Source organism: Chionomys nivalis, chromosome 11 (assembly GCF_950005125.1).
Source record: "Chionomys nivalis chromosome 11, mChiNiv1.1, whole genome shotgun sequence".
Lineage (NCBI taxonomy): Eukaryota > Metazoa > Chordata > Mammalia > Rodentia > Cricetidae > Chionomys > Chionomys nivalis.
The window spans coordinates 23383434-23399423 of record NC_080096.1 but is presented as its reverse complement, the minus strand read 5'-3'; the positions used below and the strand labels follow the sequence as shown (position 1 = coordinate 23399423).

Here is a 15990-nt window from a genome sequence, read left to right as displayed (position 1 = left end):
CGTGTGTGTGTGTGTGTGTGTGTTTGTTTGCGCACGCGCGCCAGTGCACATGGAGGCCAGAGGTCATTCCTGTCAATCCTCAGCAGCAGTCCACCTTTGAAAAAAAGTTTAATTATCTTTGTTCTTATTCTTTTTAAGATTTCTTTAAATTTTTATTTTATGTATATGAGGGGTCTGCCTGCATGCATATGTGCGTACCACATGCCTGTGTGGTGGCCACAGAGGCCAGAAGAGGACATCTCAACCTATAAACTGAAGTTACAGACTGAAGCAAGCCACTTTGTGGGTGCTTGGACTGAACCTGGTGTCTCTAGGAGAACAGCAGGTTCTCTTCACAGCTCAGCCCTCTCGCCAGCCTTCCACCTTTAAAACAAACAAACAAACAAAAAACAAAACAAAAAAGATCTCTCGTTGGCCTTAGGGCTCACCATCTAGGTTGGGCTCGCTGGCCAGCGAGCCCCAGGGGCCCCCTTGCCCCATTCCTAGTGCCGGGGTTACAAGCTTGTGCTGCCACAACTAGCTTTGTACCCCAGGGCTGGAGATCAAACTCAGGGCCTCCTGCCGGCACAGCAAGCACTTTAGTGATGAGTGTCTTCCGGTCCCCAGTCCTGTTTTCAGTTTGAGAGGTGATATCTTTGTCTGCCTGGATTTGTTGCCGTGGATCTTCTTAGATGTCATCTCTGTAGAAATATGTCACCTGGCTTTAAGCTTGTTGACTCCGACTCATCATGCTGGCCCTGACAAGTGTGTGCTGGACCAGGTTCTTGACCTCTCCATATGCTTTTTCCTCTTGAGAATGGGGGTAGGGAAGTGCTACAGAAAGGTTCAATACCAGCCAAGGCCGAGAGCAGGGTCCAGCCCAGCGGGCAGAGACTTAGGCAGTGAGTCTGTGCTGTGGGCAGTGCTAGGTCCCTATAAGAGTGCCACATGGGTGCCAGCCAGCAGCTAAGGCGCAGGGCGAGGGAGGCTATGAAGAGATTGCTCGACATCAGGAGGGACTAGAGAGGAAGGCCTGGTAACTCGTGGCTGGAACCCTGGCTCTTGAGAAGGTAAGGCAGAAGGATTGCTGCAAGTTGGAGGCCAACCTGGGCTGCATGAGTTCTGGGGCAGCTTGGCCTATAGCATTAGATCCTGTTTCAAAATGAAGAGGCCTAGGATATAGCGCAGTGACTGGGTGTTCTCTGTTGGGTTTAGGAAGCAAACGCAACAGGATCTGATGAGTGGTCTATGGTGGGAGGCAGGCATTGGGGTTGGGGGGTCAAGGGGAGGATGGACCCCAACTGCCAACAGAGCTGGTCTCTACGCCATCGAAGACTGCCCTGGCTGGCTGTGGCCTGCTCCACCATGCAGGCCCTGTGTGTATTTCAGAGGGAACTGAAGGAGCAGCTTCAGGCCCTGCAGGACAGCGAGCGCGAGCACACGGAGGCCTTGCAGCTACTCAAGCGACAGCTGGCGGAGACCAAGGTGAGCCTGACGCAGTGTGGGGACAACGGGTGGGCAGTGGTGAAGTGGGGCTGTGCATCCTCCATCCCTCTGAGGAAATCTGGCTTCCAGTTGCCTAAGTGTGGTGGGAGAGAGGCGAGGTGGGCAGGAGTGGAGCCTCTGAGAGAGCCAACGGGAGTAGGACCCACCCCCAATGTCACAGAGGGCTTTGGTGCCTGAGCGGGCCCTGGGGTGGGACCAGGAAGGGCTGACAAGATCTACTTAGTGTGTCTTTGTTCTTCCCTTATTAAATAGGCCCACTGCCCAGGAGCCCACTGTGGCATGTCCCCTCAAAGCCATGACTCATGTCCTCTCCTCTCTTACACTCAAGCATAGGGATAAGACTCTAAATCCAGGTGTCCTGAGACACACCTTTAATCCCAGCACTGAGGAGGCTGCACCTGGAGGCTACTGAGTCTCAGGCCAGCCTAGACTGCTCGGCAAGGCGTTGTCTGGAGAGGGTAGGGGTACCTGATTCCAACTCTGAAAAGTAAGGCGAAATTCTCTTCTGTGGTCTCTGGCTACTGTGGTAGGATGGAATCTTTTGTCCCTACTTGAGAGGAGTAACCCGTTCAATCCTAGCACTGCCCGGCAATCACATTCCTGGGCTCCCTATCTAAATAAACAGTGGGGACTCTGGCCGGTTCAATCCAGAACTCGGAGCTGGGAGGAGAGCTTCACAAACAAAGGGACTCTAAGGAATGATTTTGGGCTGACCCTGTTCTACAAGATGAACGTCCCTGTAGCTGGAGCAGAGCCTTGGGGTTACCTGGCCTGGAGGAGCCATTGGTAGCTTACATCTGTGTTTCAGCGTGGCCACCAACCCGCTGCGTGGTCTTGGGAGGGTCGTGACATACATTCCTTCAGAGGACATTCCAGAGACCCCTCAGTGGGTGACAGATGAGAACCAGCCGCGGGGTTGCGACCTCAATGCTTCTCCCAGCCTTAGCTTCTGTGTCTATCTGGTGACTCCACACCACCCCCATGAGGAGAAACAGATGGAACCCTCTCTGGAGGGCCGGCATCTGAGGGGCTGTTCCCCGCCACAGCTTTGCTTCTCTTGTTCACCCCTCTTCTCCCCCCACATTCCTCCCCGCCCCACTGACCTCCTGCCCACCTCTCCTGTCCATCTGTGTGCTGCTGGGGGACCCGCTTCCCCTCCCTTTCCCCAGCCTGGCTTCCTGTCTGGACGGGTATATTTATATAAGAAATGCTGATGGAGGCTTTGAGGCTGTATTTCACCTGGTGTCTGACTGGCTCCGCGGCTGCCTGCCTGCCCTCCAATGGCCTTGCCTGGGGGCCTGTCTGCTCTCCCTCCTCGCCTGTGTTTTCCTTGGTAGGCTCTGAGATGCTCTGTTCCTGGCAGGGTTGTTTCTAAAAGGGCCACAGCGGCCCCAGACCCCGAGTGTGTCTTGGAATGCGGGAAGCTGGGCTGCCTTCCCCACCGAGGAACCGAAATGAGTGGCAATGCAGCATGGCTCTGCCTTAGGATACGAAAGAGTGGGGTCAGGGAGACGGTTCAGCACATAGAGGTGCTTGCTGCCAAGCCTGACAGCGTGATTTCAGTCCCCGGGACCCATGTGGTGAAAGGAGAGTCATGAGAGCAGGACTCCCTAAACTTAGTGTAGCATCTGATCCATGGTAGGGGGCTGTGGGACAAGTGAGTGAGCATCGCATCAATAATATTAATTATTAATTGATAAAGCGCCTTTGGTAGTGAGAAAGTGCAATCCCACTTCTAACAAAGAGGAAAGTTCAGCCAGGAGAGATTGACAGGCAGGCCTGAGGCCCCATAGCTTGTTTTAGTGGCAAGATGGATGACTTTGGGAAGAGTTTGGGAAGGCCCAACAGGATCACATACAGTACTCCTGGGCCATCACGCTGGGCCGTCATGCTGCCATGCCACTTCCTGGTCCCCTCTCTCGGCCTCTCATTCTCTTTCTCTATCCGTCCTCTCTTGTGCTGGGGACACTGGAAAGGACATGGAGTCTGCTCTCAACTTTGTGATGTGATCTTAAGCAAGGCCCTCCCTCCTTCCCTCCCTCTTCCCTTCATCGATGACGCTTTCCTGACCACCAGCTGTACCAGGCCTGGGGGTGGGCACGGGGACAGGGAACAGCCCATTCCTACCCAGGAAGGGCTCACACACTAGCTAGGGAGACATATTGTAGAGGAGACAGCAGATAAGAACCTTGGCATGCCCACCATCTGGAAAGGTGAAAGAAAGCCTCTGGGGAGGAGCCCCCCATGCTTGGGGAGGCACAGCCACAGAAATAGAGACAAACCAAGCAGCCACTGAGTGGCTAGCGCTGTTGAACAGTTTAGCAGGAACCAGAGAGGGTAACCCCGGAACCTGGAGACCCCGGAAGACTGCTCTAAAGAATACAGGGACGTGGACTCCCATCCTCCAGTGGTAGCAGCCTCACCCTCTCTAGGTGAGGGGCTCCAGGAGGCCCCAGCAGCCTTTCCCTCCATCCCCAGCCTCGCCTCCACTCCTTCTTTGTCTTCCCAGAGTGTTGGGTGGGCATGCGCGGGGAGGCTGGCCTGCTGCCAGCCCTTCTTCCTGCAGGGCCAGCAACCACCACAGGAGAGAACAGGCCCTAATTGAGCCTTTGTGGAAGCTCCCACAGAGCCCCGGGCACTGAACACAGTGGGGTCTCTGACTCTATGAACTGCCAGCCAGAGGCCCACAAAGTGAAATTGCAGAGGCAGGCCCCACGTGCAGCCACATCCTGTGTTGCCTGACTGTCAGCGTTCCTCAGGCTACCCCCTCTGCCTGTTCCCGCTCCGCCATGCACAACCAGTGCTCCCCAATCCCTGGAGCCCACTCTGAAGCCACCTCTCCATGTGGACTCCATAGGCATGCCTGTTAGAAACCATCCCTTTGCTGTATGTGCCTCAGCTTCCCCTCGGTGCCTGGAGCTGCACCTCATTTGATGAACATCACCACACCCCTGCAATGTGACTTTTGTAACCCCTCACAGATGGGGAAACTGAGGTACATAGAGTTCAGGAGCTGAGGCCACCACAACTAGAGACTCAGAGCTGGGACCTTTCCCCAGTTGCTCTTCTACGGCTTCTCGGGCCTCGGGGAAAGAAGAGGGTCCGGGTATGTATAGACCTCCCTTGGCAGTGGCCTTGTTCCTGCAGTGAGGGTCTTAGGGGAGCCAGATGGGCAAGTAAGCACTAAGATTTGCCCAGTCTCTGCTTGTTCATGAAGGTCTCTGACCTCCATGACCCCCTTTGTCATCATCCTTTGACACCCATAGATGATGGGGTGGTCAAAATACAGAGCACTGAATCCCACATTGCACGCATAGGCATTCCCCACATAGCTGTCCCCTCCTTCCTTCCTTCGTGCCAGGAATCCGGGCAGTACCGTGGATTCCTGCCCTTTGCAGCCTCATTGGCTCCGCTGTATCCCCCTCCCATTAGTCTTCTGATGGGTCCCCACGGAACTATGAGCCCTTCTGTCCTGTGCAGGTCCCAGTTTATCGCCTTTCTTATCTTATCGCCAGTCCTACACGGCCTGCCGAGCAAGCCCCCTCCCCCACCTTTGTGTCAAAGCTGCCCCCTCTCATTGGCACCTGGACGCAGTAAGATTCATGTTGGGTCCCACTTACACTTTCCCATAACCCCTATGGTTATCCCACACACACAGTCCTCTACCAAGAGCCTGCGGACCACCATCGGGGAGGCCTTTGAGCGGCTGCACAGGCTACTGCGGGAGCGGCAGAAAGCCATGCTGGAGGAGCTGGAGGCCGACACCGCCCGCACGCTGACCGACATTGAGCAGAAGGTCCAGCGCTACAGCCAGCAACTGCGCAAGGTGCAAGAAGGTGCCCAGATCCTGCAGGAGCGGCTGGCAGAGACGGATCGGCACACCTTCCTTGCTGGAGTGGCCTCCCTGTCTGAGAGGTAAGTGCCTCCTGGCTGTGGTCTCCCCCCGAGGGCCTCTCCCAACCCAACTGAGGCAGTAGGGGGTCAGGTGGATGGGGTTGTCCACAGATAAATCATCCAATCATATTTTCATCATCATTGTTAGGAATCTGCTCTAAGTATGCCAGAGCCCAGGCTAAAAGCCTTCCATATCCATGTTTCTCTGTATATACTATATTCTGATGGAGCTGGGCATGGTCGCTGACCCCTGTAATCACGACACTAGGGATGTTAAAGCAGGAGGTTTGTCGTGTAGATTGGCTTTCCCTCTGTGCCTGGAGTTGCACCTCATGTGAAGACCATCTCCACCACCCCAGCCTGGGTTGGAAGCCAGCCTGCACTACAGAGTGAAGTCTGATCTCAGAACAACATATGTGTGTGTATTCTACCTATATTATAACAGCATAAGCAATATTCGATGATGTTTGTAGTCATTTAGCACGGCTTTGTGCTGTGTGTCACTCATGTGTTTTATGTATTGGGGGAAATGGGGTGTGCATGTTCCTGTCTGTCATCGCCAGATGTCAACCTCAGCTGTCAATCTTCAGGGCGTTGTCCTCCTTGGGGATGTGTGTGTCTGTTTGAGTGTATACCACGAATGTATAGGTGCCTGTGGAGACCAAAAGAGAGTGTCACAACCCCTGGAGCTGGAGTTATAGGCAGTCGTGAGCCATGGGTGCCGGGAAACAAACTCAAGTCCCCTTGAAGAGCAGTAAGCACTATTGTCTGTCTGCGGCCCCCCACCAGAGCTTCTGAGATGAGGGCTCTCACTAACTGAGCTCTCCAAGCAGACAGTGACTGGCTGGCCAGCGAACCCTCAGGGAATCCTGTCTCCACCTCTCCAGCACTGGGATTTCAAGTGCGCACCACCATGCTTGCTTTTGTTTTGACATGGGTTCTAGAAATTGAACTTGGGCCTTCATGCTTGCAAGGCAGGCACTTTACCAGCTGCGCTATCTCTTCAGTCCCTGTCTACAATAACACTAATACTTTGTACCAGTCTATAGAGACATTCCATTATTTTAACCCTCTGAGCCCCCTGCAGGGAGCTTACAATGCTCATTTCACAAGTATAGAAACTGAAGTTCAGAGAAGTCAGATCAATTGATCAATGGTCAAGGCTACTTGGGCTGGTGTAAAGCCAGGGTTCAAGCTCAGGCCTCTGAAAGCTCCTCTTCAGGGCACCACTTAGTACTGGCTAGCTGGAGCTCAACACTCACCACTGATTTCATGTGCTTGATGTTAGCCATGAACGAGCCACTGAGCTAAGCATTTCCTGCACATTACTCCATGAGATCCCCACAACAGGCCTAGAAAGGCAAAAGCAGGCACTTGCGTCTTGGTACAACAGACATCTCACTCGTGACCTCACCCTGGTGCAGCACAAATAATAAAAACCCAGAGTCAGATGTTGGGGTTCAAGCTGAAGATCAGAAAAGCAAAGAAGCCAACCACTAGAGAGTCCTTATCTCTACCAAGGCTGGGCGATCCTGTCCTCAGTGTGACTGCAGATTGAGACCCTGAGCTCCTGTCTCCTGTTCGTCTCTAGTGCTGGTATTAAAGGCATAAAACACCACCACCCAGCCTCACTGGCTAACTAGTGTGGCTGCTGGGATTAAAGGTGTGTGCCACCATTGCCTGACCTATATGACTGACTAGTGTGGCTAGCTTTGCACTCTGATCTTCAGGCAAGCTTCATTTAAATAAATAAAATATCAATACACCCTGGAGGTGAGTACCGGGCTCCATGAAGTCTTCTCTCCTGCTGTCCTTCCAGGCTCAAGGGGAAGATCCACGAAACCAACCTGACATACGAAGACTTCCCCACCTCCAAGTACACGGGCCCTCTGCAATACACCATCTGGAAGTCTCTTTTCCAGGACATCCACCCAGGTGAGACAGGGAGAAGTGTGCATTGCCACCTGGGCCAGGTGTGGCAGGTGGCAGAGCAGGAAGTGGGCAGAGTGCCTGCGGGTGTTCTGTTCTGGTTTAAGTGCTTTGGATCACAGTGACCCACTCCACTCCTGGAGGAACTTGTCACAGTCATCCACACGTCACACATGCAGATTAGAGGCCCGGAGCCAGAGCGATTGGATGGATCGTCCGCTGCGCCCCAGAGCCTATGCCGAGCCCTCGAGCCCCCAGAAAGCCCTCTACACAGGTTCTATTACTGTGCCTGTTCCCCAAGTGGAGGCACAGCTGTTCCCTGTCCTGACACAGGAGTCAGAGTCCATCCACCTGGATGGATTCGCTATTTCATTCTCCAAACAGTGACGGTCCCTCAGTTTCAAGAGTCAAGGGAAACAGAGGAGTGGCCTGACCTTGGCAGTCTAGTGAGATGAGGCTCTGGCATGAGATTTGCACATCATGGAAACCTGGGGGTGGGGGCGGGGCAGGGGAAGTTGGGGGGCAAAGTGTGTGGGCAGGGAAGGAGGGTCAGTCAATCAGAAGCACCAGATGCAGCCAGGAGAAGCTCAGGTTTGCCTTGGATACTGGAGAGCACGGGTCATCCCAGAATGTCCTCAGTTGAGCCCCCGCGGTGATGGAAAGGTCCCTGGTACAATCACCCAGGGTATGGATGCTGGGGCACGGAACTGGGGCTCCCCTTCAGATGACAGGCCTTATCTAATGTGTCATTCCTGCCGTCTTAGAGTTGCAGAGGGGGTCTAATGAACAAAAGCAACAATGTTGGGAGAAGGGAATGTTTTCTAGCAAACTCAGCTGCCTCCCGGGAGTGTGCTCCCAGCCTCTGAAGGACTTTCACACTGGGCCATGTGTGGATGAACCAGTGTACCTAGAGAGAGACAAGAACCCCAGGCTCTTTTTCTCTCCTCCCCTGGGGCCCCTCGAGTGGGTGGTCTAGAAACTTGCTGCCTCAGCTGCCACCTGCCTCATCCCTGCCACAAGAGCCTCACCCAGTCAGTCAAAACCCTCCAAGACATCACACTCAGCCACTGAGCCATCTTCAGGCTGTGCACGAGCCAGATTCTCCCTCCTCTGCTCATTTTGCCTGGAGGCCTTGGCACCATCAAATGCTTTGGTATTCGATGGCCAAAATTCACCCCCTTTTGTAGCTTTGCCTTAAACACCTCAGCCGAAATGCCTTCCTGGGTTTCCTCAGGTAACCGTGGCCTTTTCTGATCACAGTGCCCGATAACAGCCAAGGTGGCTCTCGTTCCCGCTCTCTGGACTCTGAGCTCTAAGGGGCCAGAGGCTGGGTTCAGTTAATCCCCTGCAGCCAGCAGTCAGTGTCTGTGGATGCAGGAATAAAAGAACAGATGTTAGACTCCAGTTTACTTCTAGAATAGTGCCTAGCGTATACACCAGGGACTGGCTGCAGGTCCTTAGACACCCCCCTTCTTCCTCTAGTCCCATTATGTCTTCTGAATAACGGAGATGGCAGTGTCCCTTTTCGCCTCCATCACAAGTGAGCAAATGATGGCCAGGCAGGGTGTCTCGGCTTCTGTACCGCTGACCCACAAGGCCTTGCTGGAGGCCCTATCCCATCCACCACAGGAGACTGGCAGCCTCCGCAGCCTCTAGATCTAGCTTCCTAGATGCCACTGTCCCCTCCCCTCCCTTAGAGCAACCCAAAGTGTCTCCGGCTGTGGTCAGATATCTTTTGGAAGCACAGTTGTCTCGGTTGAGACCACAGACCCTGAGAACACTACCTGCAAAGGGACTGAGGGGGCAGGTGTGTGACCTGAGCACTCTGCCCTGAGCAAAGGCCCCTGGGACTTTAGACAGCAGTGACCTGGTTGGCTGGGCCCCTCCTTTGTCTGCAGGATCTATGAAGTCACTCTGGCTTCTCTGTGAGCACCAGACCTTTTATGTCCAGATGGGAGGGCTGCTTTTCCCCAGGGACCTGGCTGTGGCTTCTAGTGGCTTCCTGCCTGCCCCTCCTTTACAGCCTAAGCTTCCCATTGGGTCATCTGAGAACCCCATCTAACACCTGTCGCTCCCCTACTCTGGCGCTTCTACACTTCATTACCTTCAGCCGCCTGCCCTGCCCCCAGCCCTCTGCCCACCATCCCTCTGCCAACTCAGCCCTATCAAGCAAACGTCCCCAGCGAGCCAGGCAGCCCATTGTCCCAAGGACACCGGACACTCCTCTCCCTCCTCAGCCTCCGCTGCCTCGCCTGGCCTCTTCCCCAGTCACTACTCATCTGGATCTAATCATGTGGAGACCCAGAATGTTCTCTGCCTCACTGTGTGACCCCAAGGCAAAGCAACCTCCCCGCTCCCTGCTGCAGCCGAGCTGCCTCGCCTACACCTTAGAGGTGGTCCTGGTTGTTGCCCAGGATAGATAACAAAGAGGACTAATTTCTGTGTGAAGATGGCCCCGTAATTCAGTAAGCATGCTGTACTATTTATTATTATGAATCAGACACTTGCCCCACCTTGCTGGTCAGATTTTCTGGGGCCAGATAATGGAAGGACACCATGTAAAAAGACCCAGCTCATGCTCCAATTCCCCTTTCACCCCAAGTAGAACCTAAGTAAGACACTTATCTCAGAGAGCCTGTTTGCTCTTCTGAAAAATGGCAACAGTTATCGAGACCTTGGGACTACTGTGACTCTCTAGAGCGGTGCCTGTTCTGTGCAGACTCTGCGAAGGCAGGAGAGGGCACTGAGGGCCTGAGGAGCTGTGAGACTTGGGCTAGACTTCTGGTTTTTAAGGCCTGACTTGGAGAGGAAAAAAAAATACAGACATACTTACTATCTCATGAGATCCTGACTGTACCCGAGAACAAAGAGACCCGGGCCTCTGACGGCTGGGCAGTGTGCTGGGCGGGGCATCTGGGAGACCTTTCTCTACTGCTTGGGTGATAGTTGAGGAGGAACAGGAAACGTTTTCATGGAGTCTGGAAGTCTGTGACCCTTCCCGGGTGCCTTTTGACCCAAGGTCTTGAGTGGTTTCAGAAACTCAGAACACATAGTGGAGAAGAGCGAGCCAGCCTTTGTCTATAGAAGAGTGTCACAGTTATGTGTGAACTCTGCCCTCCAAGCAGAGCCTGGAGAAAGGCTTTGGCTTCACTGGGTCTCATCACTACCCTGAGGGTACAGACTGCTTGGGAGGGCGAAAGGGGAACTGCCACACCAGAGTGCCCCTCAGGGTCCCTGACCGCTCTCTGGACTGAAGGCCCCTGTTCCTGCTGGCCTCAGGGAGGGTGCTGCCAGGTGCTCCAGAGGGGGCCCAACAGCCCACACAGACCTAAGAGTCAGCGAGTCTGCATGCTGCCTGCCGGTATCTCCTTAACTATCCCTTGAGCCTTGGGGTCTCTCTTTTGCTGACCTCCTCACCTCCTAGGCATCTGGCATGTGGGAATCTGCATTCCCAAAGGCTGATGTTTTCCCTGGGACTCCACTCCCAGCGTGTCCCACTGCCTGTAACATCAGCAACATATCTGTAGCTAATTAGGTCCTTACACACGCACTCACACCCCCTTCCAGCCTCCCTCTCACTGTGCAAACTCTTCACACCACACAGGGCAGGAACTTTCTCGTTCTTACCAGCTACCCCAAATACTGACAGAATACAGGCAAAAGTTCTGTGGGCCCCATTAGCACCTCCTCTCCGTTTTATGTCCCCGGACAAAGGATTGTTCCACAGGCCCTTCTATACCCGGGGCTCCTGCATTCTGACCTCAAGAGAGAGGTGTGAGGTACGGAAGTGAAGTTATTGTGACCAGGCTCATGGAAGCAGTTCCATGCAGGTCAGCCTGTTATGGGTGCTTGATGCTGGGAGCAGCTGTGACTGCCTAGCGGGACAGTCACAAGCATTGGAGCGTCTTATTCCTCTGTGTGTCTACGTCCTACTGGGGCATTGAATGGGAGGTGACAGTGGAGAGCCATCATGTCCCTGCTCCAGCTGATAGGAAAGAGTCAGAGAGCCGGGGAAGGTCCTTGGCCCAGAGGAATTGTAGCAGTGTTCCGTCGTTCCACCCTGCTCTTTCCCTTCTGTCTTACCCTGGCCTGGAAATACTCATTCGCTGAGAAGTGCTGGTCCCAGGTTTCCTCCACTCCTTGGGGAGTTATCAATAAACTGAGGTCTTGTGGAGTTCAAGAGACTGTCCTATCAGACCTGCTGAGCCGGTATCGCCAGCTCAGAGCCAGGTGACCCAGCCTGCACCAGGGACACTGTCAGACAGGAGCGAGCGTGTTTGTGTGTCCAAAAGCCTGCCTGCTGTGCCAGGCTCTGTGCTGGGCATTCAACTCTCCGGGAAGACAGGGTTCACTGCAACACAGGCCTTGGCCTCTGGGTGCAAAGTTGGGTGAGATAGGAGCCCAGAAGGCCGTTCCCTGTATAGGAGAACAGCAGAAAGAACAGGAGTCCCAGAGGCCGGGGGAGAAACCAGCTGAATCCTCCATCGTGAAGGCTCCCAGAGGACGGGCCTTCGAATGGGGTGGGGGTGGGCTGATCTCTGCGGCAGAGAGGATGTAGGGGGCAGGGGGGCAGCTGAGTAAAGGGTTTAGGTCTGAACAAAGAAGTGGGCTGTGGCCAGGTACCAGGTGACCTTGAATAGTCTCTGCTCTACCAGCATTTTTTTGACCTGCGATTAGTCAGGGCTCCCGGGGGTCTTGATTTTCCTGCCTGTCAAATGGAAGAGTTGGTAGGATTAGAGATTTCCAACATTTTGAGACATATTGTCTATTTTTAATAATAACAAATAAATTTTAAAATCTCAGCTCATACATATGACCTTTTAATTAATATATATATGATAATGTATACATGCATATGTAACAACTGACCATAATATAAAGGAAAAATAGAAGGTGATTTGTAGTTAAACATCCTTGAAGCCAGCACCGGTTGCAGCACAGCCTGGCCTCGAACTCACCGTGGAGTGTAAGATGACCTAGGATTTCCAGTCCTCCTGCCTCCATCTCCAGAGGGTTGCAATTACAGGCATACATCATCATGGCCAGTTTTATGAGGTGCTGGGAATCAAACCTGGGGCTTTGTGCATGCCAGGCAGGGACTTTGCCAACTGAACCATATCCCCAGCCCATCATTAAATATTTTGAATCACTCTGGAAAGCACAACCAAGCAACCAGTGCTCACAGTGTAATTGAAGAACCATTGAGACGTTTGTCTGTGTCCATGATGTCATCCTTAGAGATGTACTGAGCAAATCAGCCTGAGTCCTACACAAACAATGATAAAGTGTAGCCTCCCTCAGTTTGGTCATTGCCTTCCAAAACCCTCAATGTGTTTTAAAAATCAACAGGATCGGTCTCACGTTTATACATATTGCCAAGGCAGGTTGTACTTCCAGACCCGCATAGAAAGATTTCTCGACCACGTGGATGTCTGGCAAGATGTCTGGAGTTCAGTGGTGGGGTGAATCATTCCTCGTGAGGCCAGCCTGTCCCCAGCTCACTTAGCCACCCTCCATCTCACCAGTCTTGGAGACAAGCGGCGAACGTTTTCAGATAGCCCTCTAGGGGGCAGTGTCACCTGGCTAATCTGCTCCTTCCCAGCCCTGAAACTCCCTTCTGGAATCACTCAGTGCTTTACCCTGGGAATCACTCGGTGATCCTATCAGCCACTCCTCTGCAGCCAGGTGTTCCGTTTTGTAGAGGAGGCGGAAACAGACAAGAGGGCAAGTTTATGTTCATTTATCTTGTGACACAGTAGGTCAGTAGCCTCCTGGAGACGAACCAGGACCTTCTCTCCTCAAGTGGGCACTACACAGTGGACCTACAGCCTTCTCTCCATTGATCTTCCCATCCTCCCCTTCTCTCTCCCACCTAGTGCCAGCGGCCCTGACCCTGGACCCAGGGACTGCCCACCAGCGCCTGATCCTGTCGGATGACTGCACCATCGTGGCCTATGGAAACCTGCACCCACAACCCCTGCAGGACTCACCGAAGCGTTTTGACGTGGAGGTGTCGGTGCTGGGTTCCGAGGCCTTCAGTAGCGGTGTCCACTACTGGGAGGTGGTGGTGGCAGAGAAGACCCAGTGGGTGATTGGGTTGGCCCATGAGGCTGCGAGCCGCAAGGGCAGTATCCAGATCCAGCCGAGCCGCGGCTTCTACTGCATCGTGATGCACGATGGCAATCAGTACAGCGCGTGCACGGAGCCCTGGACGCGTCTCAACGTCCGTGACAAGCTCGACAAGGTGGGTGTCTTCCTGGACTATGACCAGGGCCTCCTCATCTTCTACAATGCCGACGACATGTCCTGGCTCTACACCTTCCGAGAGAAGTTCCCTGGCAAGCTCTGCTCCTACTTCAGCCCTGGCCAGAGCCACGCTAATGGCAAGAACGTCCAGCCGCTGAGGATCAACACTGTCCGCATCTAATCCGGGCTGAAGGAGACCAAAGCCTTCTGGGTCTGTGACCACCAGCAAGAGCCTTGCCCAGCAGATGGGGGCCTGGACCACTCAGGCCCACCGTGGCTGCCCTGAGACCTCAGGCCAGTTGTTTATCCCCCAGCCTCCTCTGCCCTGCCTGCGAGCTGGAGGTTGTGCTCCGTGGTTAATGTCCTGTAGCTCTGATATTGATGGGATGTTACATGGCTTCTCCCCAGGGCATCCCTAGCCCAACCCCTCCTCCCTATTCTCCCAGGGACAGGGAATTTCCCTCCTTCTGCCCAAGCGACCTAGCCTCTTGATAGATCAGATGTGACCAATAGCTAGCAGCCCAAAAGATATACAGAATCCTCTTATGCTTGTGGCCTAAGACATGACTTGCCCTTGACCAAGAGAGTAATGGGTTGTTTTACTCTTGACCCAAGTACACAGTAGACCCAGATGGAAGCTGGTCCTAGGGATATCTGAGGGTCACCCTCTCCTGCTGCCCCTGCACCAAGCCGAGAGCTGTGGCTTTCCTCCTCTCCCACTAATCTGCTTCCACGGTCAGAAACGACACTGTGGCATGTGACAGGCAGTTCACATGGTACAGTCATGCCTCTACCTTCCAGTCCATGGACTCTGAGGCAGGGTGAGGCATAGGGACCCCAGAAACCAATACAGAACACTGTCAGGACAAAGCAGCAATGGACGGTATCGATCCAAGTCCCCAGCTGCCCTGGGGATAGAGGTCCAACCAGCCCTCATCAGTCAGGCCTCTATGCGCTGCTATGGGGACAGAGAGGGTGCTGGTAGCAGTTCTTGTCATCAGGACCTGAATCCCAGGAGAGCTGTCGGTGGGTACCACGTTGGACTTGGCATCTGGCTTCCATAGGATCCTGCTGCGCACGCAGGAGCCACCTTAGTTGGTGTTATCAGACAAGAATTTACAATCAGCTCCCTGGTGGCTTTCAAGATCACTGGAAGGGCTGGAGGAGGAGAGCCTTGCTGAGTTTCCAGAGACAACTTCAGGCCGCTAAAGTGATTGTGTCTTGTGACCAGGAAAGTTGTTTCCATTCGCAGGGAGCCCCTGCCTCTCAAGCTGCTCGGGGCCACCGTCCACTGTCCATGCCAGCAAGTGGTTATCCGAGCCTGCCTCTCTCTCAACTCAGGTCCCAAATATACATCTTTTGGAGGGATTCTTTCTGTGGAAACTTGAGTCAGAACCCAGATTTTGACAGCAAAGAAGTCTGGGAAGTGTAGGTTTTTTTCTCTTCCAGCCTCATCCATACAGAAAGTTAGCATGGAGGTGGAGCAGGCCCATCCACAATTTCCTTACCACAGCATCCAACTGTGCAGAACTCAGGAGAATCAATGAATCCACCTCACAGCCTTGACTTTGAAGCAGAAGCAGAGCTGCTGAAGATTTCCTGCTCCTTGGCTCTGTCCCTGCCCAGAGGCAACAATCTCAGGAGTAGGTCGGAGTCAGAAGTACAATCAAAATGGCTCCCCAGCTTCACTGTAGTCCTGGGGCTGCAGTCCTGTATTTGGGGTTCAGTGAGCATGTCCATCTCCAAGGAGCCAGAGTGGATGAACTTGAGGGGCTCCCACTCACAACTGCCGTGCACTGCCACCCGCCCCTGCACAAGAGGAACCCTGAGCTCTACTCGCGCCCTCCACTCCCGGACTCCAGGCTACTCCCGACAGTATTTTTATTTAAAACATTGCTCTTTTGTGCATTATGATCAATTTGTATTAAATTAAGGTTACAGGGCACAGGTGTCTGTTCCATTCCTTCTGATGAAGACAAAGCAGCCTATCCCACCCCAGAGAGGGGACACTCATTAGCATAGCCAGTCTGGTCCCCAAGGCAGCCCCACTGGAGACATCTCCAGAGCACAGTGAGGTCCAAAGAGAGGATGTGACTCTGAGAAGCCCACAGCCCACACTGGACAGGAAGAACTGAGTTCTGGGCCAGCGCCCACACCACAGCCCTGCCAGGACACTCACCAGGCAGGGCAGACCTCCCTGCCTGAAGGAAAACGGGGTAGCCTTGAAAGCGGATAAGGGGACATACGGGGTGTCAGCAAGAGTCTTAGACTATATAGGCCTGGGCTCTAGATCAGGTTTCACTTTAGAAAAAACAACTCAATCTCTCAGGGCCTGAGTTGCTCTCCTTGGAAAATGGGGGTGATAGCATAGACTTAACACGATTTATTGGGAAGCTATAAAGTGTACAGTTCCCGAGGCCCTGCCTCTTCTCCCAC

At 53.7% G+C, this 15990-nt stretch overlaps 1 protein-coding gene across 2 annotated transcripts in view; it reads left to right on the top strand.

The window, feature by feature from the left end:
• Trim62 (tripartite motif containing 62) overlaps positions 1 to 15464 on the top strand; it is a 28076-nt gene extending 12612 nt beyond the window's left edge. The window contains exons 2-5 of one of the 2 annotated variants that reach the window (XM_057784959.1): positions 1369 to 1464; positions 5144 to 5400; positions 7199 to 7314; positions 13185 to 15464. In XM_057784959.1, coding sequence (XP_057640942.1) covers positions 1369 to 1464; positions 5144 to 5400; positions 7199 to 7314; positions 13185 to 13735 — 1020 coding nt within the window. In that variant the 3' untranslated portion in view covers positions 13736 to 15464. Of the gene's footprint in view, positions 1 to 1350; positions 1465 to 5143; positions 5401 to 7198; positions 7315 to 13184 lie in introns of both variants that reach the window. The other variant, XM_057784958.1, reaches the window with a different exon arrangement.
• Positions 15465 to 15990: the final 526 nt, after the last annotated feature.